Below are 26,806 nucleotides of genomic sequence, written 5' to 3'. Positions count from 1 at the left end.
GCCGCTGTAAAATAAGTCTTATCTGATACCTAAATGTCAATAAACACTGTACATTACTTTACAAATGCAACATTAATACTTCAGGAGTCTGCAGAGATTCACATGGTTCTTTAGAGGAACTTTGCTGGAGATGTCAACATTTAGATCAGAAGTAGGTTCAGTAGGTTCAGTGGACACGCTTCATAAGAAAACAAGATGTGGTTTCAAACTTTAGCTAATGCTAATCATTGACCAGGTATTCTGAGGTGGAAAATTTCCCAAGTACATAAAAACATAAAATCAAACTGGTATGGCAACATCTGTAGGTCACCAAACCTGAAACTAAATGTTTTATCTCATCGTCAGTTGCTGAAAGCTTTTGGTTCTCTGAAAACAAGTTTAGTTTTGCTTGAACGAGGTTTAATGTGTGTCAATCCACGGCCACATTACCATAGAAACAGTAACGAAAGTGATGTTAATGCGGTAAATTTACCTGCTATAGCCAGTATCTATACATGTTATACGTGTTTTGTATTGCCATCATGTTACACTACACATTATGTAAGACAGAAGTATTTCATCACATAGGGAGTGTCTGTGTGTAAAGGAAAACACATGCATAGACCACAGGTTATATATCTTATATATTTAATATATCCTTGTGTTATTTGAAAACAAACATGTTCATGAACAAATGTAGCGTAGTAATAAATAATAGTTGTACAGCCAGAATTAGAAAATGATCTTCCTAATGGAACATATCTTGGACTGAATGAAGTGTAGATGTGAAACCCAAACTGTTAAAACCCGCTGAGGGATAAACCCACAGAGAAAACACTGTTGCAGAATGTAGATGTGTGTGAAGCCCAGGCCAACCGTATAGGGTTAGGTAATCTACTGTATTTCCAGGGTTTTCTTTCTGTGCTGCAGCAGCCGGCCACTCAGCCACAAAGGTGACTCTGTTCCAGTAAACTCTGTGTCCTCCTGGCTGGCAGCCACAGCCTGTCATGTTCAACCAGGCCTTGCTGGATTCACTCCAGCCGGCCATGTGAGAACCAGAGGGAGGGCGTGGTTAAGCCATCTGCTCTCATGTGATTGGTTTGAAGTGTCTCGCCACTCCGCCCTCTCTCTGACGCACTTCGCCTCTGAGAGCGGCCTCTGGGGGTTAGGAAACCCCATGTGGGCCTCACTGAGGGTGTGAACATTACGGCCACCAAGGCAGGCTAGTGTGAAGATATTTACACAGGAACAATACACTCGAATTGTCTCGGAGTCACTTTAACACAGAATATTTAAAAACATTAGTAAGCAGTTAAATAATTTCTGAACTTGGTTGTAGAACAACAGAGATTAATTTTACTATGAGACCTGTCTTTAAAGTGAGTCTTTGTATATTTTGGTGAACTGAATTCAGGCTGTCTTGATCAAACTAGTATTAGCAAACCGTGAAAAACAGTGCAAAGGCCTGCTCGAGATCCCTTGCATTTCAAGATAGACTGTTACATAAGATACCGAGAGTGACTTCCCTTTATATCATTATTGCATAACCACTGTGCGTTTTTGATGGTGTCATAGCTCGGCCAGTGAGTTCAGAAATAAAATTGCACTAAGGCGTCAGACCAGACAACCCCTGCAGATAGCTGCTGATGTTTGATCTGCTCATTCACTCATCAGCAGCAGTTCATGAAAGCCCTGTGTGTGCTCTGTATGGGTGTGTATGTGTCCCTGTCTGAGTAATGGCTTATCACCAGAACTCAGCTGCTCATCTTATTTTTTTCTGTCCTTTCAGGGAAACTACAAGATGGTGCCTGTTTCAACTGCACAGCCCTCAGACTCTCCACTCAAAAGTAAGCTGAATAAATGTGGGGGTTACACAGTGACTGCAGCTCCTGTGAACATCTGAAAGTAACTTGTAAAATAAAAATAGTCCTTTAAAGACCCAGTACGTAGTATAATATAACACTTTTAGAAGCATTTAAAGCTTTGTGATTCCTGCTTTTATGTTAGAAACCAACCTAATTCATACACACACACACACACACACACACACACACACACACACACACACACACACACACACACACACACACACGTTCTGAAAGCTCTGTACTGTTTTTTCATTCCTGTAAAAGACTTCACTTAATGGTGGTGTTATAGTTTCACTATAGGTCTTATAGCATTTATATATTGTATTGTGTTCTGAAGCTCCTCCTCCTCTTGTTTTCTCAGACTTGATGGACTCCAACTTGGCAGTTTGGCCCAGTTCGCTTCACTCGGTCCTTCCCTCCCCCTGTCAGATGGATACGTGGGCCCCTGCCAGAGCACGGACTCACAGCGACTCTATTGCGCTTTTGTGCCGGGGGCCTCCTCTTCACCGTACCCTGCGATCGCGTCAGGGGCCCAGTGGACAATAGCACGACCACAGGACATCTCCGGCGTCAGGTGGATACACACTTCGAGGAGGAGGTGGGACGACTCAAAGGTGGAGAAGTCGCTACGTTCGATAAAGGACAAGAAGAAGCTGGAGGAAGGAGGGCCGGTGTACAGTCCGACGCTCGATGCAGAACCTGTGAGACGGACGCTCCGACAGCGGGTTATAGATGAAATCAAGCACTACTACCACGGCTTCAGGCTGCTGTGGATCGATACCACTATTGCTGGGCGAATGCTGTGGAGGGTGCTGAACGGACACACCCTGTCCCGACGTGAGAGGAGACAGGTGAGGCCTGCAGGGAGCAACTATACACTATACGTTCAGATGATGTTTTACCAAGGAACATGTTTTTTTCCTGTATTACACTGTCGAGCAGCCATCACTGCGACTTACATTTACACATTGTTCAGACTGTGATGTGCCAATGTTCATTTGAAGTAAATCAATGTGTTAAATTTGAGTTTTCTGGCTTCAAGTAGAAGTTGTTCTTAAAAGTTAAGGTCCTAAGCTTGACACATCAAATATTTGGCATATTTGAAAAATTATTTAAACGACTTAACTGTTTATCAGAATAGTTGCACATTAATTCTACTTTGATCAGATAATCAATTAATCAGCATATCATTGCAGCACTATTTTCAAGCATGTCATGTAGCTGATGTTAGCCTGATCAGCTAGTTAGCAACAGTGGGTAAAATCTGCCAGCAACAGTTGTCAATGTGAACTGCATGTGCTGTGTGGGGATGGAAAATTTTACAGGTCTAGCAACAGTAACTAAGGGGTGTGGCTTAGGAAACTGTGAATTACTGGTATATTTTGACCAGATCTGGTATGGTATGTGTATTCTGTCAGCCGTTTTATAAAAAAAATAAATATTGAAAGGTCTGCTCAATTACAGAACATTATGTTTGAACAGAAACAGTAATGGGAGAACTGATCCGTCAGCCACTGTTTCCAGTCTAACGAGGCCATTTCTCCTCTTTGACTCAGTGGTTTACACAGCAGAAAGCCAGTATGAGTTTAGAGATCAGGGATGACTGAGCAAGGATTCAAGTCGGGCAGCCCAGACATCTTGTTCTGTAAATGTTTAATCCACAGCTTCTCAAACCTAATGGGATCAATTATAGAAATTGGCTGCACGCTGTGTGTTTACTCACCAGGCGCTCAGTAGATCCGGCTGCTTGATTAAAGCTCTTTAGGTAGAAGCTTTAACACTTTGCGGCCTTAATTAGAAAACTCCTCATTTAACTTCAGCTTCTTCCAACGTTTACATCAAATGTTTACACTTCTCGAAAGTTTCATAAATGCTTTTTTGTAAAAAAAAAAAAAAACAATGATAACCTTAGTTACTTTTCCTGAAAGTTAAATTGAAGTTTTATGATGATACTGCAGCCATGTGATGAAAAACCTTGTTAGAATGTATAAAATTTCGCTTCGCTGAGATGTGTTGAAATAGTAAAACACCTCTTGATTATAGTTTAATTTTAACTGATGATTTGACCATATCATTCACTCATATGTGGATAAAGTCTTACAATCACTAATTTATACCAGATGCAGAATAAACACGGCTGTGAAGAAAAACAAGAAACAAGCAGTGAAGCAATAGAAACTGTTTAAACAACAGGTTCTTCTCATATTCTGACAAAATCAGCTACTTGTTCTGAATTCATGGCACCCGGGCCTCTGACATCCAGAGAAGCTTCCTGGGTTCATGCCCGCTGCTCACTGCAGTAATCTGATGCAGGAACTGGTACTCGGGTGCCATTTCAGGGAAGGTGAGCAGGTCAGTTCAGGTCTCACTTAGTTTCGCCACCCTCCCCCCTCCTGTAGTACAGGACGGTACAGACTTAGTCCACATGACTGGCGAGTTGTGAATGCTCCACTTGAGGGTGTGAAGTATCGAGTGACTGGATGACCGGGCCACTGCTGCCCTTGTCTGGGAACCTTGCACTGTGGCTGAGAAACTCTGCCAAGTTCAAAACTCCCCCGCTCATTTTGATAAATAGCTAAATTTAAAAGATTAAAAATATAAATAAAAACCTGAAAATGATGGTTCTTCATCTGCCACAGTGACTATTAGAAATGATTGTTGAAAACGCACATTATATGCTTTATCTGACATTGGCTAGAGCATTTTAGCCAAGTTGACTCCATGTTCATCTTCATTCCTTTGAACTTGCCAAAACCGACGAACTCCTGAGGTTGACAAGAGCATGAATACCCATCTTTACATTTTCTACAACATTAAAAATACAGGATTATAATAACATGTCTCTGATTGTAATCATCAGGTGCTGTTTGGGAACTTTAGAGGATGTACAGGCATCAGTGCAGAGGCATGTTTAAAAAGTGGAGTTTCACAATTCAGATTGACACACGAGGACAAAGGAACCTGCCGTGTTTGTAAAAGGCTGGAGCTCCAAACCAGTGAAATGAAGATCTGTAATGAGACTGGGGTTGCAACTAATGATTATTTCCATTATTGATTAATCTGCTGATTATATCTCAAATAATTGACTGTTCTAAAAACTCCATCCTATTTTGCAAGAGTCCAAGGTGACGTCTTCAGATGTTGTTTTTTCTGACCAACTGTTCAGTTTACAGGGATATAAAACAGAACATGCTCACAATTTAGAAGCTTTCACTTGGGATTTGTAAAATTACTTGATTACATCACAATAATAGAAGATTATTTTTCTGTCTGTTGACAAGATTATCTAAAATGGAAAAAATGTTATAAAGAGTAATTATGGGAAAATTTAGGGGAAATCGACTCACACCATTAATGTTTATCTGTTATCTTCTAGTAATTTGGAATAACAATGTCAACCCCCCCTCTCTGACAAATGCATTAAATGAAATTATTCTCAGTTTAATAGATGCAGTTGTGCATCACAATATGATTCCAGTGAAAGACAGTAAACAATATAATTTAGTTATTTCGATTTCCAATACATCCAACATGTTCTGTGTGATTAGGCTAAAGACACAGGGGAAATGAAGCCTCACTGCAGTGCTAATAGCTGCTGGTCAGTGCTGATGATGACCACCATGTCCCCCCACCCCACCCCTCCCCTCCATTAAACCCACACCACCATCCCATCTGCACCTTTTCAAATGCAGCTGACTCCCTCGGAGCGCATGTCCCGAACCCATCTACATCCCATTCATCCAACCTGGACTGGCTTTGCCTCCCTAATCTCCTCCTTTCATATTCGCTTACAATACTCAGGCCTCCGTTTAAGGCTCCTTCTATTTTAATCTGTCACCCCCTCCACCCTCCTTTTGATGTGGAACTCTGGGAGATGATATACATGTCAATGGGCCCGTGGACAAAGGCCTTTTCACTCAGCCTAGCCTAAATCCTTCACCCTACTGGTCTACTGACATGCAGGTGGAAAGGGCGGAGAAAGAAGGACTCGTGTTTTGGCCTTCTCCCCTCAGGGCCATTTCTGTAGATGGCCGGTTGGGATTGTGTCCCAGGACAGTCAGTAAGCCACAGTTGGACAGCTGTACAATGAAGTAGACTAGTGTCTGCCCGGTACTTCTATACCCTGAGGATTGTTCAGGTCTGTGCCGAACAAATGTGCTTCCTGTTGGCTCAAGTGGGCAGTTTTTGAGCCTTGTGAGGCAGAATGTTCACTTTGGTCCACGGCTCCATGCAAATAATGCACCAGTGAATTAGGAGGTTTCTGTTGCTCTAGGGATGTATGGGCACAGGGTTAAAAGTGCTGACTGTTGGAACTGTTATTAGAGGGATTGAGCAGGGTGATTGTACCAAGAGACAAAGGAAGATGGGGTAAACAGTTTCACAGGTTTCCCCCGGTGGCTTTTTCTCTCGATGCTGCTCTCTGCTGGAGGCTCACAAGAACTACAGCCTGGTGCAAATGAATGGCACTTGTAGGATGTTGTCGTACTTATTCTGATCAGCCATATTCATTGTTGAGAATCCAAACAGATGCAGACACTGACATAGACGGTCACAAGTGGACGTTGGCCTCAAACCTCAGGATACTCAAAGATGACTTCACATCGTCTTCATGCCACTTTCTTGAATTTTCTCCCCAGTTTCTCAGAACGTGTGCTGACGTCTTCAGACTTCTCCCCTTCCTGGTGTTCATCATAGTCCCCTTCATGGAGTTCCTGCTTCCTGTAGCTCTGAAACTCTTCCCCAACATGCTGCCGTCTACCTTCGAGACACAGTCAAAGAAGGTAAGGAAATCTGTGCTTCCTATTTAAACTAAAGCTGCATCAAAAGATGCGTAAATCAAATTTAGAGATGATTTTGCCAGGTGTTGTAGTTGCAATTGAATTGTGTAGTCTAGTTTCAGGTGGGTGTGGTTTTGAGAGTCTCAACTAGGCCTGCAGCTAATGATTATTTTCTAAATTAATTTATTAATTGGTTCAAAATGTCAGCTGTAATCTCCCACATCTTCACGTCACATATTCAAATTGCTTGTTTTATTCAGTTCAAAACCCCAAATATATTCACTTCACTATAATATGACAAAGAAAAGTATCTAATATAAAAAAAAAATGTATTTCATTATTCTGAAGACTGATGTTTCTCAATAATAAATCTTGACAAAATGAATATCACAGTCACCCATGTTGCAGAATCAGTGAGAATATACAGGTATCCAGAGTTTAATAATGAAATGAATGTTGATTTCTCATGTGTCGACATGAACTTTCACCCAGGATCCTAACGAGATGCTCAGAGTGCAGTCTCATCCTGACTGGAGTTAATCCGGATTATGGTCTAATCTGGATCGTAACAGGATCCCTGACCTGTTGTTGCACATTGCTTATGTTTGGCAACACTTATAATTATGCAATGTAAATATCTTTGTTTTAAAAAAAAGATGTAAGTTCTTTTCTTTCTTATTTTCCCTTTACGTTTTTTGTTTCCCTTTCACTTTATGTCGTCCTAATCAGTGTCACTTTTACTAAATTGGATCTAATTTCATCACATAGCTGATATTGTTTATTCATCACAGTTATTATGTAGAATGTGGATTTTATTTATTTTTTATACCACATTGGATTTATGACCTGTTGTTGTTTTTTTAGGAGGAGAGGTTGAAAAAGGAGCTGAGGGTCAAACTGGAGATGGCCAAGTTCTTACAGGACACCATCGAAGAGATCGCTCTGAGGAACAAGGTTGCCCAAGGCGACGTGACGGAGGAGTTCTCCACCTTCTTCCAGAAGGTTGGTGTCAGTGTTGCCGGAGAGAGATGGCAGCTCGAACATAGGGGAAAGGCTCAGTACTGCCCTCTGGTGGTGGAAACAGTGAATTGTCTGTGGTTGGTTGGTCTGGTGTTCTATATGTGTAAGAGTCAAAATGGCTGAAATCTGAAATATCAGGTCATTCATGTAACTGAAGTGCTTATGAATTTCACTTTGTTAGAAACGAGTTTATGACACCAACATTTGGACGAATATGAAATGTTTAGGTCTCAATTAGAGAATTCTGATGAAACTCCTTGATTTAGTGTCTGAAAACAGATATATTTTTGCCTGTCCCCCTCCCAGACCGCCATCATTCAAAAAACATCCACAAGTCTTAAAAACTTTGTCTTTGTAGATCCGGGACTCCGGGGAACGACCCAGCAATGAGCAGATCATCAAGTTCTCCAAACTGTTTGAGGATGAGCTGACTCTGGACAACCTGACTCGACCCCAGCTGGTGGCTCTCTGCCGCCTCCTGGAGCTCCAGTCCATCGGGACCAACAACTTCCTCCGCTTCCAGCTCATCATGAAGCTGAGGGCCATCCGCGCAGATGACAAGGTATATAAAGCTCTGTGGTGACAGTTTTCCTTTTTATCAAGTCTAGCAGTTTTCTTCCTCTTATCACTTTTCAAAACTGAGCAGACAGCTACACTTACAGATAGAGGAAAATCAGAAATCTGTGGAACTGGTAGCCAGCTGTGGTGAAATGGAGGTGAATTGATTTAAGAGGCTCTGTGTGACCTCTGTGCTCTGTTCATCCAGCTGATAGCAGAGGAAGGAGTGGAGAGTCTGAACGTGAACGAGGTGCAGGCAGCCTGTCGCGTCAGAGGGATGAGGTCTCTGGGAGTCACAGAAGAACGACTGAGAGAGCAACTCAGCCAGGTAACAACAACAACAACAACAACGACAACAACAACAACAACAAAGTAAAAGCATTATTTAAACAAAGGGAAAAAAGTACATGCAAAATGAAATCTTATTACAGTATCTGCAGCCCCAACTGATGCATCGTTCCACTCACTGATTCATCTTAAAAATTAACGTAGTTGTTGAGACTCAAACAATTTTATTAATCTGTGGAAACATGTGTCGTCTCTCTGTTGTGCGTGTAGTGGCTGGAGCTGCATCTGAATCAACAGATCCCCACCTCTCTGCTGCTGCTGTCTCGGGCCATGTTCCTCCCCGACACCCTGTCCCCTGCCGACCAGCTGAAGACCACACTGCAGACGCTCCCCGAGATGGTGGTATGTGCACAGGCCAGAGCTTGGATATGTAATGAATGTGTTTTATTTAAGTATTAAAAAGACCAGAATCTGATAGAACGTATTTAAAGAAACACTCATTCTTCACTCGTCTGCTCTGCTCGGCTCCCTCATCCTCCCCCTCCAGACAAAGGAGGCCCAGTTGATGGCGGCAGAGATGGAGCTCTCCAAAGTGGACAATAAGACCAAACTGGAGACGACGCTGCAGGAGGAGGCCGCCATACGCCAGGACAACAAGGACCGTGAGATGGAGAGGTTGGCTGACGCTGCAGAGAAGGTTGCCAGGGTAAAGACTCTCCTCCTAATGTATTTAATTTGTTGGATAAAAATCTGGCTAAGCTGCGAATGGCAGCTTTTGGTACTAGACTAGTTTTTAATACCTGGTACCACAGACACAGTTCAGTCAGTAGTACTGTACTCGATTGTGTCGTGGAGCCCGAGAAGCTCGTGTGTGTTGTCGTACGGATTATAAAAAGGTGGGCTTCTTTCTCTTCTGTGACTTTGTTGAGCCCTGTTGTTGTTTGTGTGGCTGATCGCAGGAGGGGGAGTTGGAGCTTGAAGCAGAGAGGGCGAAGCACAACGAGGCGATTTCCATGGCGGACAAGGCTGCTCATTCAGAGACGCTGAGGGATACGGCGCCCGTCATCGAGGGAATCAAGGTAACATCTCTAAACACACAGCTGGTGGAATCACAAGATTATAAAAGGCTGCACAGGGTTTTTTTTATTGATATTTTACATTTAGCTGCTTATAATATCAGATATAAATTCTATATTTTTTTGATTATTAAATCATGTCACATACACTTTATTATCTTATTGTATCTTTGTAATTCCAAAATCCAAATTTAATAAAGGTAATATTTTAGTTATGGTGTTAAATTTGTGTTTTAATGAACAAAAAATTTATGTCACGGATCATTTTTCTGCCTCTTTACCCAAAGTTACTATGAACCCACAAAACATTAATATTTGACATTGTGATTAGACACATTTTCTGTTTATTACTAAGTCATTTATTTATCATTCACCTGTCGCCACCTTTGTCACCTCTGTGTCTTCTGGACTGCGCAGTTTGAACAGTGGCAAGCTTTCCTGCGCTACCAGGTTAGGTTTAACAATGTCTCCTCCCAAAACGACCCTCACATCCGCTCCAGTCCGTCCCTGCACGCACACTGTCCCGTCTTTCTCTGAGCAGACCCAGATGCGGGTTAATCAGTACTTGCACATAATTGTAGCATTTGTTCTTCCCTTTTTTGACTGCTGTTTGATCTCCCGTTCAGAGGGGGATGAAGACGTAATCTGAATTACAGGAAATGACCTCTAAACACAAGGTTTTATGGGTATATGATTAGGTGGATGTTGACATCAGGCGGCAGGAAAACAGAGCAGGAGAAAACGAAGCGAGGGCAGACCACAAACGCTCATATTCGGCTTTGTGTGTTCTTAAGTGGGATGAAAAGCAGACAAGATAAATTACCGTAAAGAGTTCAGACAAATCGCACACAAGTTATAACAACAGGGAGCATGTAAGCCTGAAATACAGCCTCCTTCTTCCTAGAATGAAAAACAGTGTGGACAAACCAGGGTCATTATGGTGAAACAAATGCTAAATATGATTTGCAAATTCTGTTTGACCCACATCTGTACGGACTTTTCCTCCTGTACTCCCTGCCTATCCTCCCAGGCAGTGTCACTGACCGAGTTGAACCTTTTCTTCCCTTTGTAGCTGCACACAGTTCCCTCCATCTTGTGGTAACATGTTGTTGGGTTATGGGGAGTATCCCGACATCCTCTCTAGCTTCCCTCTTTTAACCATTTTGTGTGTTTGGGTTGGTCTCTTATGTGGGTTTATATTAAATGAACATGTGTTTCCTGTTAAGAGAACACACTTGACTCAATGTAACTGGGGTTTATAGTGACATACGAGCATTTTAGAGGGGAAAATGTGACCATAAGCTACATATTGGTGTGTTTTTAAAAATGTTTTTATCCAAGCAGTGATAATCAAATACTTTGGAGCAAATCTCTTCAATCGTATGTTCATGTTTCAGGGCGAGGAGATCACCAAGGAAGAGATTGACCTGTTGGGCGATGCCTGCTCAAAGCTGAAGGAGCAAAAGAGGCTGTTGACTCTGGAGAAAGAAGAGCTGGAGGAACTGAAAGATGACGTTCAAGAATACAACGAGGTGCCTGATTGTGACAGTAACTACTGTAGGGAGACGAGGGTCAAGCTCTATTTGCTGTTCAAATCAAAGGTTTCTGAGTAGCTTGTCTCAGAATGGACAAAAACCTAAGCGTGCAGTGTGCTTTTGCGAGCCTGGGAATGATCTTTCTGTGTTTTAATTTGTGTCTCCGTGATGTGTGTTGTCCAGGATCTGGAGGAAATAAAGAAGGAGCTCTCTAAGAGCGGCCAGGAGAAGACGGTGGAAGAGTCAAAGGCGAGCAAGCGTCTGTCCAAGAGAGTGAACCGCATGATCGGTCGCATCGACAAAATCATCCTGGAGCTGGAGAAGGACAAGGTCATCCTGGACGGACAGATGGACAGTGGAACCACGCCACCTGTCGGGTAAGAGCCGAACATGTCGTACTCCCCACTGCGCTGCTGTCAGTTGAAGCTTAGAACAATACGCAAACAGCTGCTGTGCGACAGTGTAGTGATGCCAGAGCTCATGAAGCAAAGACCTGAGGCATTATGACGGTTTTACCCTTTAAAGGATTCACAAATTTAACACAGAATATTGAATAAGATCGTTATCACACCTGTCCAATCCTCTCACTTCTGGAGAGCAAGCAGACAAAACCCCCCCCCCCCCCCCCCCCCAAACTATTCCCCTTGAGATTGAAGCTTTTCCGTCTGTCATGGCTTCCGCACCATCTCTCAGGTCTGTGGTGTTTGTGTCTGTGAAGGTCGTGCAGCTTTTGAAAGTGAATGATGCAAAGGCAACGTTTTGATGTCGAGGACAGTCACTGTTCGCGCGAATGAAGGAGCCAGCCAGTGCTGCTGTTTCATAATTCAGGTCTCTACTGTACAACTTCTGCAGGCAGTTCTGTCTGAGGAGGCGAAGCTCGCGCCTGTTTGACAGTGTTTTATGATCACTCTCAAAAAGTTTGGCCAAAATGTTGCCTATGAATTGTTTACCTCATCTCTCCATGACATAACATTTATAGCTTTAAGTTATTTCTTATTTAAAAATTTGATAATGTGCTTTAATTTGTTGTTATCCTAATTTTATTTATACGTGATGTTTGTTTTTTTTCTAACAATCATCCTCATCATCTCCATAATCTTCATCATCATCATTACTTTCACTGTAAAATGGTGGTGGAGATAAAACAAGGAACCAAAGGTTTCCCCAGAAAAAAACTAAAATTGATAAGAATTGTTTTAGTTCACATGTTTAAGACCAAATCCAGCTCCTAATTAATTTAAAATTTTACAGATTATTCTTTACAAAAGCTAGTGATGCCACAAGGTAAGACACATTGTGGTAAACCGCCATTTGCTTGCTTGCCCGATGCTAATACTGCATTATGGTTGTTGACCATCAGCTGCTGAGATTGTGCTGTAAAAAGGAATCAGTCATTGCTTTCACCTTATCCATAGCTTCCATTTCTCCTCCCCACTCCGAGGTGCTGCCCACTGAGTGCTGTGCTCCAATTTTACTAAACAGTTTTTATCCCTTAATGAATGAAATCACCTGAAATACAAAGATCTGACTTTGAGCTGCTTGATTTGAAAGGTTATTCAGACTGTGTGAGTCTGTGACCTTTAATGAAGCTAAATGAAGCTTTATTAAAAATTCTTGATTTATAAATCTACTAGAAAATATTTCTATGAATAAAAGCGCTCTTAATATAAGACTAATTTATTCCTCTTGCCACAATATATATCAGCTTTAAGAATAAATCAGTGAATCTGTTAGTGTGACGTGTGCTGCACTGCATTTAGGCATGATTGAACCTTTCTGTCCAAATTTAACCTGCTGTAAATTTAAAAAAGAAATGAAACTCTAAAATCAGTTTGATTGGTGTGATCTGGGCCTGACCTCTAGACTTTCTCCACCACATTTTACGTGCGGTCAAACCTGGTAACCGTTTCCTGTATACAGTCTGTTCTACACCTTCAGGGAGAACCTGATCAGCATCGACGAGCTGATCAACGTCATGCGGCAGATCCAGAACATTCCAGAGCACAAGCTGCAGAGCATCGCCGAGGCGCTCGACGACAACAAGGACGGGAAGATCGACATCGACGACGTCATCAAAGTGCGTCGACAGTGCGACTTTCCCGATTTATGTTGTAGTTTTCATTTTGTATTTTTTTAAGTTACTAGCTTAACTCTTTCTGAGTTTTGTGACAGACAAACAACATTAGAGTTAGTTAGTTAGTTAGCTGTGAACACATCGTCCATTTATTGTTGTCGTTTGTTAAATCTGTTTGATTATTTACAGTAATTAACATCAGGATTTAACATGTGGATTTGGGGTAATGCTGCTAGTGATTATTAGTAATTTAATTGGTTAATATGATTGATTTCATGCTAAAAGTTCAGTAAAGTTCAGGATTTTCTTCTAAATAGGCTTGTAATTTCAATTAAGAAGCAATACATTGATTTTCCATCCAATATAAAATATACCTTTAATTTATCAAGTCAAAAATTACTGGTTGGGCCATTAATCATAAGCTGTTATTGAAAGGAAAATATTTTTGTCCTACTAATCAAAATCAGAGCTGTAACATTTAAGTGAGAATTTTTGACTGTTTATAAAAGTTAAAGATTAATTTTTGTTCCTTCTTTAGCCACGAGTTTTTAAAATGTCATATAGAAATGCTTCAGATTTAACGCCGAATTTTACGAAGCTTTTAATGAATTCCCCGTGTGTTGCTTTATCCCCTCAGGTGGTGGAACTGATCGACAAGGAGGACATCGACATCTCCACCACTCAGGTGGCTGACATCATGGTGATGCTGCAGAAGGAGGAGAAGCTGATGGAGAAGGAAAAGGCCAAAGAGAAGGCGGAGAAGGAGCAGGCAGCCACACTCAACAGCTAACTCATTTCTCCTAAAAGGACACACAGCATTTGTAAAAAAAAAAAAAAAGAAAGAAAGATATATATATTGTTGAGAAGTTTGTGGCTAGTACGCGGTCACAGAAAACTGCGGACACCAGACGGATCTGGAGAGAAAAGTCAAAAAGGTAACAGCTCCCTTCTCAAAATGTAATTTCACCAGAAATCGAGCTCCGACTAAACAGTTAAAAAAAATGAAAATAGGAGGCTGATTGCCTTTTAAAATGCACAAAATCAAAAAGACACTGAAACTGCCATTATGTTAAACTCTTCTGGACTGATCATGTAACATATGTTGATATTTGGTTTTGTTTCATTTGACTCAAGCACTTATTATTAATACAGGGGGAACAGAATGACATGAAGACGTGGTTTAAGTTCTCCCGATATAAAAGTTGGCAAAAGGTTGAAAAATTCATCAAAAATTATGTTTGGAAAATATATTAGGAGATATATTATTTAAAGTTTGAGGTGAACCGTCTTGCCTTTCATTTCATTCATGTCATCATCTCAGAGAAATGATTGATCATTTCTGAACTTTGCACAGTAAAAAAAAAAAATCATCGTCATCAATGTCATTCCACTCAGTTTCTTTTCCTCTTTTATTTTGTTTCTCCATCAAACTCCCATGTTGTAAAGTCACTTGTTATGTTCTCTGAATTGTACCCGGACAGGAAGCTGATTGCTGGCTATAGGAATGTTTAAATGGTGAGTGCAACCAAAGACGTTGTTAGACACAACATAGAAATTCCTAAAAATGAATTAAAAAATATGAAATTATTAATTAACAAAATTAACAAATGCTATATATGCATTTTAACAAAAAAAAAAAAAAAAAATCAGTGTTAGGGTCATCACACCCTCTAATTAAAAAAAAAGAAAAAGATTATTGCTGCAGAAGTGTTGCTGTTTTGCCTAGAAAAGCCAATGAGTGAAGTTAGCAACATCTAACATCAACGTTAAAAAATGTCTGTACTGTAATTTTCTTTTCATTTTGTATTAGCCTTTTGTCTTAATGTCTATTCCCGTGTTCAGTGTAGCTCTCTGTAAAATACCAAAGTTGCACTGAGGCACATTTAATAACAGATTCTGATTATTCCCGAAAAATCAACAAACATCCCCATAAAAAATAAAGCCCGACTGATACTTTATGAACAGGGAGGTTCACAGTCAACGTAGGGACACGTAAACAAACGCACCAACCAGATATAAGTCAGCGGTCGCTGTGGGTCGTGGTAGAGTTTTCTTTTTCTTTTTTACTAGTTTCTGTTTCAGGAAACAGTCGTCGGCTGTTGGGAGGTCGTCTGGTCGGAGGGTGGGAGCAGCTTCTTGTGCACGAGTAGCACGATAACCTTCAGAGGTTAAATGCAAAGTGGCCTTCTCTTGACGCCCATGTTGTGGATTATACACTGTTGTGTATTTTTTAAGAAGACAGCAGAGCTCGGATATTCTTCACACTTGATGTAATATAGTTTTTTGGGATGAAGATGAATTCAGTCGTAGATCAGGTAGTTTGAATTTTAGGCACATACAACCTGAGTCCTCGTTTTTTTTGTTCTCTGCACTGTAGCAATGAATGTGTGTTGACTGGAAACAAGTTTTCCTCAGGAGGAGGTGATTAGAGATAATATTCGAGTCAGATACTCAGCTCTGTGTTCACACTGCAGGCAGCTTGGCCAGTCGTATTTTCGGCTACTTTGACACCATATTCCAGTTAACTAATGATTATTTTGATCATATTTGATTTGTTTATTTAATTATTCAAATTATAAAACGCCATAAAAGTAAGAAAAATGCCCAAAGTGTTGCCCACACATTATCTTTCGGAATAGAAATGCATTATTTTACAGATTAACTGACCTCATGTTTGGGGTTTTCCTCCTGTAATGGATCAAATAAGAGGCTTTTGTTGGAAAAACTGGGAGGCTTTGATCAATTTCACATTGATTAGAAGGCAGATGTTTGGTTAATGGTTTGGTTATGAAGAAAGCCAGGCTGCTCAGCTCTGAGGGAAATGTTTGTCGTGTTGCCTGCAGCGTGAACCCGCAGCAAACGTTTGATTCACCTCTATCTGCTGAACCGATCTGACTGTTAGTTTGTGGTCGTAGCCGGCCCTCTGTTATTCCTCCGCAGTAACCAGAGAAGGGCTCAGGTGTAAACAGAGATGACGGAGTGGTACTTGAGATAACGCTGAGTGGGCGACGCTTCGTTTTAATCCGTTCCCGGAATCCGCTGTCGTACGTGCGGATGATGAAGAGCTTGCCCGTCTTCCATCAGGCGCTGTCCCGGTTAGGACCCAGCGCTGCCTGACAGGGCGAGGGCTCTGCTTGGCCTGGGACCAGTCAGACTGATGGCCGCTGGGTAAACACTCGCCCCATACATGGGCCAAAGCCAGCGCCGCTGAAGGGTTGTGTTTAGGTTAGAGACGCTCCGGGCGGGACATGGCATGCTCGCCGCCGAATAAATCAGCAGCCAGTGTAAACATGTCGGAGGAACGTTGTGACAACTTCTCGATTACACTCGGCAGGAGAGGGTGCCGTTTGTGGCCCCCGTGTACACCAGCGGCACTGCCACTGTTTCTAGGCATTGAGGGGGTCAAAGGTCAAGAAGCCAATGTGCAATGTTATGCCGTTTTAACAACCTTAACATACACTTGTCTTCAGCTCGGTCTGGTGCAGATAAGTCGAATGATTGATTCGTTATTCGGCAGAAAGTGAATTGGAAACTATTTTGACAATCATTGTCTTTATTTTTCAAGCCAAATATTTCACCAGTTCCACCTTCAGCAGAGCGAGTTCCTTTTCTTTGTTTTACATCACAGTAAACTGAACAGCTTTGGGTCTGGACCGTTGGTTGCACAATAAAAAAAAAGCTATTTGAAGACGTTACCGCAGGTACCAGGAAACTCTTTTCTACATCAAGTGATTAATCAATGAATCATGAAAATAATCTTAAGATGAATTGATAATGGATATATTAGTTACAGCCCCACACTTTTATTTTCTCACTGGTCCCTCAAACAACACAATCTTTGCACTCGTGTTTTTTGGTGTCAACGCCTGCAAGAAAGGAGATGTAGAAAATATGAAAAGCTGTTGTTGTTTAATGTGTGATTATTTTCACTCAGGCTCGTTTAGTTCAGTCATCCAAACCAATAATGTAAAATAGATAAAATCAGCAAATCCTCTTATTCCAGAAGCTGAAACGAGCTGATGTTTATAATTTTTTTTATGCTTAATCAAGATGTTTCATTGATTAAATTTCTATTATGGACAAAAGCATTTATTTCAATTTTGCAGCTCCATTGTGACGTCTTAAAATAGACTCTGTTGTTCGGCCAGTGGTTTAAAACCCAAAAGATATTCAGTTCCACAGTGATGTGAAACAGAGAAAATCAGGAAGTCCCACCGTTTCTGGACGCAGAAGATATTTGGCATTTTCAGTAAACAACTTAAACAAGAAGAATTTTGGTATTTTAGCCATAAAGTCACTGATATGACGTGACAGTCATATTTCCCTCATGCAGCCAGGATGTGATTATGATATATGAAAACCTGTCAAATCTTCAAATACATTCAGGGAATCCTGGAAAAAAAATAATTACGTTTTGAAATAGAAAAACCTGTAGAAACCCTGATATGAAAATCAGAAGAACGCCACACGCCAGTCTCTGAAAGGACCGTTTGCACGTATCTCCCAAACACAGGCATCTCTCAGCCTCAAAAACAAAACGGAGGTCTCTGCCGCCGCGCACGGTACTCGATGATTGTGCGTCCTCGTCTTCGGCATCAGAGCGAGGAGTGGAGCAGAGCTCACGGCTCACCGCCGGCTGCAGTGTTGCTCTGTGCTGTTTAAGCTGCTGCTGTCGACCGAAGGCAGCGGAGAGATGCAGTTGGCAGGAGAAGCATTTTGTGACAGTGAACTTAAATCAGTCGTTTTTCATTGTCAGCCAGTTCAGGAACCAGGACGAGAGTTGTTTTCTGCCTTGCTTTATTCTTTCAGTGATTTTTTTTCTTTTAGTCGAGTAGTAGGAAATAATGGCCGATCGTAGCTCACTGTCCTTCTCTTTGCCCGTTATCTGCCGAGTATTGCCACTCTGTAAATGCACTATTTCATTTTTGATACAGTAGGTGTGTGTTACTTGAAGGGACTCAGGGTGTGAATGTTCAGTCTGACGTGGCTTCAGCAGGGAAACTGAACTGTGTCGTGAACCACGACACAAACCGTCCTAAAAGATTCCTGTTGAGCTCGAGGAGTTTGTGAACTAGAAGAACAAATATTTAGAGCAATAAGTCATTTATGCATCATGTACTTTTTTTAAATTTTATTTTGTTTTTCTCTCTTTTTGAGGTGTTTAATTTGTTAAAAAAAAAAATATTGTAATATATGTTAATTAGAAAAAGGAAGTGGATGGTGAAACTGAAAAACCAAGAAAGTATCTTGTGGATTCTGCTTTTCTTCTTGATATCAAGCTGATGCTCTGCTTATTTTGGGGGGTGACGTGCTTGTAGTTGATTATATGGACTTTCTGAGGACAGATGTACCCACTTTTTTGCACCAGCTTACTTTTTGTAGAATATATGAAAAGCTTTCTCTTTCAGTGGAAGTAAAGAAGGAGAGTTTAGGCAGCTGGAGACTGAAAACAGGATCAGTAACATTTTTAATGCCAGGGAAACATGATGCGGAGTCAGAGCCTGTGTCTGCAGACACAGACCTCTCGGGTTCATACTAAGTCTTTGAAGCCTACACACATATTATAAACTATTTAACTGCTAATAATAATAGTTGAAATAACAGGTCAGCCACCACCATTTACACAGAAAACTTATACTTATGTTGTATTCAGGCAGAAAGTGAAGCCAAGTTTTGCCTCAAATTTGACCAACTACACAGACAGTAGCTATAAAGCTAGCTAGCAACCAGCACAGCGGCCATGTCTGTGGGAGTGAACAGTATCTGTGTGTGTGTTTGTGTGTGTTTGCGTTCAGCTCAGCCTCTGACTGAACTCACACACAAACACACGCAAATTTCTGGCTCATTGCAGACGCGTATTTTGGACTTATTTTGGACTTTGCGTCTTTCCATTGACAGAGTGTGTAATCGTAGACTGTTAATAAAGGTTTAGAAAAGCCTCAGTTCGGCAGCCGCGCTCAGTTTACGTGACATTAAACCCCAAACAAAGTTATCAAAACATATTCCAGATCAGATTCTTAAATCAGGAAAAATCTCTGCCCAGTTTGAAAGGTGAGACGACACGTTGCAGTTTAATCTCTTTATTAAAGTTTAAAAATGTAAAAAAAACAAACAAAAAAAACATTAGTCATTGACTCAGATATAAACTATAGCATATATTGGAGTTTTTGTTTTGAGATAATTGTCATGTTATTTATTTATTTATTTAATCAGATTTTCCAAAGTTTTTTTTTTTTTTTCATCCAAATGTTGCACAAGAAATGAGCAGATACTGGCTTTGATTTCAGTTTTAACTTGAATCTCAAATGTATGAAAAACATCAGTTTTCTTTTTCTTTTTAAACACGAATCAAAGTGTTCATGTAAAAAACAAAACATCATTTACAAAATTAATCATAAGTTGTTGAATAAATAATGGTTGATCCTGAGTTTCTTTTTGTTTGATTTTGTTTCATTCTTTTCTTTTTCTCCATCTCACATTTCCCACCGTTCATCGTCTGTCTCTCATCACTTTCACACAGCCATTTTAGGTTGTGTGTGTGTCGTCTCCGAAACCTCCCACACCAGCCTTTTCTGTTACTTCTCATCCCAGAGCCTCATTCCTCAGTCGTTACCAGGCTCACCACACGCGCTGCCACTCCCCACACACGGCCTCCGTCCTCTGCCGCTGGAATGCAACCGGACTTATTTTTCCAGCGACAATTTTAAGGTCTGTGTGTAAAAGGGGGGTTATTTTAACAGACTAAAAGCGGGACACACACACAAACACGCAAAAAGACATAAAAGATCTGGTTTTTAACCCCCTGTGTGCACAGGAAGTGAACTTGTGTAGATGTTTCCAGCACGAAGCTGGAAAACGTCGTTGATGTTACGGATGATTTTGCTTCATAATCTTGAGGGTGTGAGGATTTTTAGATTCAACCAAAAGTAGTATCGTAGGCCCTGCAGTTGTTTTTACACACCGTCAATATCTTGAGTCCAACTTTTAAGGCTGAACTGCAGTTCATGATGCCTTAAAGTGCATTTGTGTTTACAGCTGATATCTTAAGAGCCAGTGGAAGTTACTCGTTGATTCTTTACTCGCTCCTCAAAACGACAGACGCATAATCATGAAATCGATGTCTGTTTTTTATTTGCAGTCACCTTAGTCAGAAATGTTGTGCTCATCATTAACATACGTAGTGTTCTCAGTTTCCCATATTGATAATATGACCAGCAGTTGGAGGAAAAGACATAATGTACTGTAGCTTTCACCAGCCAAAATCTAAATGTTTATTTGTTCACAGATTTCCCAGCAGTTGGCTGCGTCTCACCCGTGATCTGGATGATGATTGCAGTCTTAAAGATGTTTACCAGGAGTGAAACTTGTGTTTAAATACAATTTTCCCAGTAACATAACGAACTGAAGTCGAGTGCAGGAGGCTCAACTTGTGCTGTGATTCGCGTGTCACAAACATTTTTGAGGTTGGAGTTGGAGAATCTGGACTCGTGCGTGTCACCACGGGTCGCACAGAGACAAGTCTCCATCTTGTCGAGAGCTGAGCCCAGATGCTACAAGTTTAATATACCATGCTGTTGTAGTTGCAGTATCTTTGAGACAAGTCAGAAACACGCGTTTAGCGGCATTCAATGACATTGCAAAAGGAAACTGGAGGCGGGAAAGCAGGGAGACAGCGAGCATGTGCAGCGCATTCAAGGCGGACCTCAGGAGGGAAATCAGGTTTCTCTAATTTGCTACTGCTCCCGCTATAACAGAGACCTGGTTTCTCGTTCTTCTGCATGTCCAACGTCCTGCAGAGTGAGATCACAGTGACCCTGAGGAACCTCCTGCAGAATGCCAGCAGGTTATTCGGTGTCACACACTGGATTTGTTTGTTAAAAGAATATCGGGGGAATATTTTGGAGCCTGTAGATTCTTGGACATTCGAACAAACTCAATCAGGATTGTCACATATGACGAAGTAAATCCCAAACTTTGTGTAGAACACCGTCCAGAGAAAGCTGGACTCACAAAAACTACATCTTTGAATTTATTTTGGTGCAGCCTTAAGAATATAAAACACGGCCTGCCCTCTCAGTCTGATACATTCCTCCTGAAAATTAAACCCAGTCATGCAGAAGTTTTTTGTGACAAAATTTAAAACACCCTTCACCAGAGGTCTGAAAAAGAGTAAACCTGAACTCAGTGGCGCCGCAGACGCTCTGTAAGAGTCAGTTAAATGTTTCCCTGCTTTGTCCCTGCTCCCCGTTTCCATCCATCATCACGTCTCTGCAGAGAATCACAGATATTTACACCTCCGTCGGTTCGGCAGGTAGGTGTCAGGAGTTTGTCTGGCTGCCTGTCAGGATGGTGAAGTGTGTCTGTAACCAGCTCGCAGGCTCGTTGATCTCTGGGAGTGTGTGTGTGTGTGTGTGTGTGTGTGTGTGTGTGTGAACTTTCTGCTTCAGGGAGTCTCTGTTTTGCGAGGAGCGATGAGGAGGTGTTGATTACAGAGGAGGAAGATGAAAGCCCAGGGGCGAGTGGCTTCAACAGCACATGAGGATGATGCTGACAGCTGTGTGTGCAGCTTGTAGACGGATCCTGATATCAGAGTGTGATGTGGGAGGTCAGCTGTCTGCAGGTTAGCTCAGGATAGTCTTGTCTGTGTGAGACGAAATGTGAGTGGCACAGCTGTGACTGATTCAATTACAGTGATTTAGTTTGCGAGAGATTTCGAACGTGAGGGTTTGAAATGAACTGGAGATCAAAGGTTTTTACCCTGAAACTGAGTGAAACTGATTTATATTGATTAGATTTGTAGAGAGTTAGAGTCGAAGGCTCAGAGGTACTTGAAGAAACACTGGTCCTAGAGCAGCACATCACTGTCGGAGGCTGGTGGCTTCATGCGTTTGACATTGGATTTCAGAAATGTAAACAGCTTGTTCTGTAAATAGTAAGTGGAGAGGTATTATTTTATAAAACATCAAAAACCGGCATGTTTTTCAAACCATTCAGTGACCCCTCGTATCCATAGTCCTCCTAGAAGAGACCCCTCCCATCAGGATAGAAATATCTCATGGGATAAAAGTGATCACTCAGAAAAACTTTGTACTGATTTCCGATGACTAACTCTTCCCTCTAATGAAACAACGGGACCCAAACCATGTCAGTCCTTTCTCCATGGACGTCGGTGAAGCCTCTACTTCCCTCGTCTCTGTAGAGATGAGCCGATAGTTTTTACACCTCTTTTGTAATGACACAGTCTGATCACGTCCCCGCATTGACGTTCTCAGCCACCTGAGGAAGAGCTGCTCCTCTGTTTGTCCTCACATATCTCACTAATGCACTAAACGCTAATGCACAAGCATCACCGTCATCAAATGTGCGCCATCTGTTTACTGACGTCTTTCTCACAGATCTACATGCAGATGTCACTTTAGTCTCTGTTCCTATGGAAACACTTTTGTGCCCCCGCCATCTTTTTCTTCTTTCCATCTTGACACAAAATAAGACCTGAAAATTACGCCTGCCACAGAGCATGATGGGATGTTTCTGCCATAGAGAATATTTATTGGCCTTTTTATCATAAAAATGACGCAAACACAATTATCGAGAAAACTCATAAGATCATACTGTATAACGGAACAAGGACATCAGCGACAAGAAAGAGTAAAGCATGATGGGATATTAACTGTGTAATTGTACCATGCAGTGCAACTGTGTGGAAGCATCTACATCTGTTTCATTTCGTTTCTCCACTCATTTCTTTAATTTGTAACCAACCTGTATGTGTGTATATATATGTATATATATATATATATATATATATATTATATATACATATACACACACACACACATATATATTCTTGTTGATTTCTAGTTTCCACAAATTAAACTAAAATTTTCTAAAAAAATTGAAATAATAACAACAGGCTTTTGGAGTCTAAGTTGTCTTTTTAGGGCATGTGTGACTCATAGAAGTTTAATGAGATGTTTACAAGAGCCACACATAACTGGAGGCCTCCGAGACCTGAGCATTACTTGGGAAACTAGTGTGCACGTGAACACACTCCGGGGGCTTGATGAGACTAACCTGGTCAACAAACTGTTACAGTGATCTGAGGATGAAGGACATAAAGGGCGTTGAGGCTCTAACTACTGTACAAACTGTATGTACGTACTTCTTCTTCTAAAGTGCAGTTTTAATGTAAATATGTGAAGGAGCTCTCTGTGTGTCTCTGCAGCAGTAAGTGATGATCCTTCACTGAAGGGTAAACTGGGCACGCTCAGGATAACCACCTCAGCTGACTGCATGCAGTAGTGAAACAGTCGTTCGTAGAGTTGCATGCCAGTTCTCTCGCTGTAACCTTCACTATAATACTCGAATAATCTCCTGTGTTGATCCTGTAGCTGTAAAGTTTTCTCACATCTGTAAAGTGACTGGACGAGCCTGCTTCGTGTGTGTTGCACGCCACGGCTCTTCACGCTGTTAGAAAAAACACAAAAAGAAAAAGAGGAGGAAGTGATTTGCTCAGACACACAGATGAAGTCTTTTTCAGCTGAAATGTATATTTTAATGGTGCTTCATGATGATGTACTGTAGCGTTTTATTCTGAAAGTCCAGTTTATGATCAGTGCCTGGGGATTATTTTATCTTCAGTTCAACACATGTCCTTGTTTTTGTGGCTAGTTATAGTTACTGTGCTTAAAACAAGTTGTTCTTAGGATCTTTTATTGTTGTAAACACATTAATTGTTAACATATTATTTGGTTTTCCAAAAGGAGATTGTGGTTTCAGCAAACTATTATGATAATTTCTCATTTCCTCTGGAGCAGGACGGATGTTTTTTGTGTTTTAAAGGTGAAATGTCATTTTACAAGTTACAATTTCATATAAAAAAAACAAAAACAAAAGGCATCTAATACCACAAAATAACTGATTTCCTGCTCAGTTTGTGCATCGACATTATTAAAGAATAACTTTGGAGTTATTTTATTGCTGTTTAAACCAAAACCATAAAAAAGAAAAAAAAAAAAAAGAAAAAGTAGCTTCAAATACAAAGTTATGATTTCTTGAAATATGATTTCTTCCCACTCAGCTTTTGAATAAACATTTAATATTTAATTTTTAGACTTATTTTTGCACCAATTTCTTTGTATAGCAGCTTTTGTACACAGCATTACAACATTTAAACATTATCAAAAGAAAAATAAAGCAAATTAACATAGAATAATAATGAAACGAGATAATAAATAAATAAATAAATAAAAGAGCTGAGTTATTAAATACATAATTCTAGATGCACAAAATCACAATTAACTAGTAGTTAAAAAAAGTAGTGGAGTCGAAACTTCAGCATCAAGACAAGTGTGACTGTAAAATACTGAACAAACAACCTTGTAAAAGAAACAGTCAGCCATTGTGCTGCCTTCAGGGGCCTCTGCTTGAAGGAAAACAATTATTTACAGTAATTATTTTCAGTTTTCAGAGAGTATTATATTATTTAAAGCTGCATTAGTCGTTATTGTGAATCAGACAGTTGGATATTTACACGTTCAGCAGCTTTGATTGAGTCTTTTGACTCCAGACAGAAACACAAACTAAATAAATTACGAATAACTGTGGTAATACTTAAAGAAAAAACCACCCCAACATTGAGAGTTGGAAATGGGAGAGGGACAAAGGTCTCCCTCTTTATAGTCTAATGTTTTATTGAGCAATTGTTCAATAAGATATTGAGTAATGCAGCTTTAACACTTTTCAAACATGTGGAGGTTTAACTCCCATAATCCTCCTGCTGTGCAAACATCTGCAGACTGACTGTATTTAAAGAGACTGCACTCGGCAACAATCTGATTTACTTCAAACGATAACATGAAAACAAACACAAACTTGGCTGAGCAGCGCTAATGCTCAATGACAATGAAATACTTGCCAGATAATGAAATTAAAATGCCCCTGAAATGCAACAACATCTGTTAACTTAAGATATATCCCCTGTGAAACGACCCTTAATTAAACCAAAAGGGCTTTGGTATATTTTTAATAAATAATGCAATAATATTGACTAACAATGAAATAAGAATGTACATCTAATCACTAGTTACTGTTGAATCATGATTTACAAACCGTTTATGTTGTAATAAGTTATTGTAACGATGATGTTTTACCGTAATCTGAGGTTTTATTGCATTTTCAAATCATCCTGTAGTTATTATGTTGCTTTAAGCTTCATCGTTGCAGGTTTCCTGTGATTGTTTTTCGAAGCCTTAGAGGTCGAAACCATGTTAAAGATTTATGGTCACTACTGTTCCATCCATCAGTCACGACATCTTGAATGTTCAGTCACATGAAAGGCTCCATGCGCCACCACTTCAGATGTTTGGAAAAATGCACACAGCCTGAGAGACACACTGAAAGACGTGTTTTTAATCAAAGAAGAAGAAGAAAAAAATAGTAAGCAGAGTTTATGAAGAGGAGAAAGTGAGCCCTCTTTAAGGGTGAAAACTGTTTACCACTGATAGTGAAACCACACTGTTGTCTCCTACATTATGAACCACACAGTCTGTCTGCTCTGCTTACCACTGGGATGTATTGAAATGTGAAACGAAGACGAGCTGAACACATCTGAGACATCTGGCTTGTTCAGAAGCTGCTGTAATCACGCTGTTATTCACATCGCTTGAAACAAACTGCAATAAATCTGTGAAAACAGCTTCTCTCTGAGGCTCTGTCTTCTCTAGTAGCTGTCTCTTATTGCATATAACCCACTTTTAAATAGGCCTATACTGACGCTTTGGGCTAATGTTTATCTTTTATGAAACGTTCTGCTCCCTGCTAATTGCATTTTCCACAGTTATGTATTCATTTAGTCCTTCAAGAATGATTTTATGGAAATTAATTCCCTCATTTAGGGGCAGTAATAACATCTAGAGATCCACATTTTAAATACATGTAGGTTACTTTACTCTAAAGAACTGTTAACTTTGAAATAATGAGATAGCTCAAGTGTACATGCTTTTCCTAGGAGGTTTTTCCACCATGAAGAGAATAAAAAACGGTGGAAAACTCTTAATTTCTTAGATATTTTATTTCACAGAGGGAGAAAAGATCCATTGAAAGGCATCGTGAAAGAACCATTAAAGGTCCCTTGTTATATACAGTGAGATGTGCATGTGTTGTTTGATTATAGATCAGGTTTAGGTTCTATATTAATACTGTGAAAGTATCAAAGCCTCAGTCCACAGAGAAATGCACACAGCCTGTATTCAGAAATTCAAACTGAGCCTTAAAACAAGCCGTTCAGGACTTCTGTAACTTTGTGATGTCACAACAAAGCAGTCACCGTGCTCAGCCATGCCCCAAGCCCCGCCCACCTGGACCCACTATCCAACCTTGCAGGATTTTGGAGTGTTAAACTAAAATCTACGATATTTTTCAATCACTCAGAAAACAGTCAGCCAATCACAAGTGACGATCAGAGCCTCCTCTCTTCTGATTGGCTCGCCATCCTGTTGCTACAAGATCTCCAGAGAGAGAAGCTTGAGAGAGGAGATGTAAAACTACTCTGAGAGGAGACACTAATATATCTTCTTATGGATCAACACTTCAAATAAAACACAGAAGAAGAAGAAAATATGGGACCTTT

At 40.6% G+C, this 26,806-nt stretch overlaps 1 protein-coding gene across 3 annotated transcripts in view; it reads left to right on the top strand.

Annotated features, from left to right (window-relative positions):
• The window catches only part of letm1 (leucine zipper-EF-hand containing transmembrane protein 1), a 29,328-nt gene extending 3,455 nt beyond the window's left edge, over positions 1 to 25,873 (top strand). The window contains exons 2-15 of one of the 3 annotated variants that reach the window (XM_056392666.1): positions 1,769 to 1,826; positions 2,209 to 2,698; positions 6,485 to 6,628; positions 7,490 to 7,627; positions 8,004 to 8,207; positions 8,412 to 8,531; positions 8,762 to 8,893; positions 9,039 to 9,197; positions 9,451 to 9,570; positions 10,965 to 11,099; positions 11,286 to 11,479; positions 12,354 to 12,386; positions 13,023 to 13,179; positions 13,814 to 25,873. In XM_056392666.1, the coding sequence (XP_056248641.1) occupies positions 1,769 to 1,826; positions 2,209 to 2,698; positions 6,485 to 6,628; positions 7,490 to 7,627; positions 8,004 to 8,207; positions 8,412 to 8,531; positions 8,762 to 8,893; positions 9,039 to 9,197; positions 9,451 to 9,570; positions 10,965 to 11,099; positions 11,286 to 11,479; positions 12,354 to 12,386; positions 13,023 to 13,179; positions 13,814 to 13,966 (2,237 nt within the window). In that variant the 3' untranslated portion in view covers positions 13,967 to 25,873. The remainder of the gene's footprint in view (positions 1 to 1,768; positions 1,827 to 2,208; positions 2,699 to 6,484; positions 6,629 to 7,489; positions 7,628 to 8,003; positions 8,208 to 8,411; positions 8,532 to 8,761; positions 8,894 to 9,038; positions 9,198 to 9,450; positions 9,571 to 10,964; positions 11,100 to 11,285; positions 11,480 to 12,353; positions 12,387 to 13,022; positions 13,180 to 13,813) is intronic. The other 2 variants (XM_056392668.1, XM_056392667.1) reach the window with 2 other exon arrangements.
• The last annotated feature ends 933 nt before the right edge of the window (positions 25,874 to 26,806 follow it).

Source organism: Seriola aureovittata, chromosome 13 (genome assembly GCF_021018895.1).
Source record: "Seriola aureovittata isolate HTS-2021-v1 ecotype China chromosome 13, ASM2101889v1, whole genome shotgun sequence".
In the NCBI taxonomy this organism is placed as follows: domain Eukaryota; kingdom Metazoa; phylum Chordata; class Actinopteri; order Carangiformes; family Carangidae; genus Seriola; species Seriola aureovittata.
The sequence above is the reverse complement of the archived record's forward strand: the minus strand, read 5'-3'. Positions and strand labels throughout refer to the sequence as shown.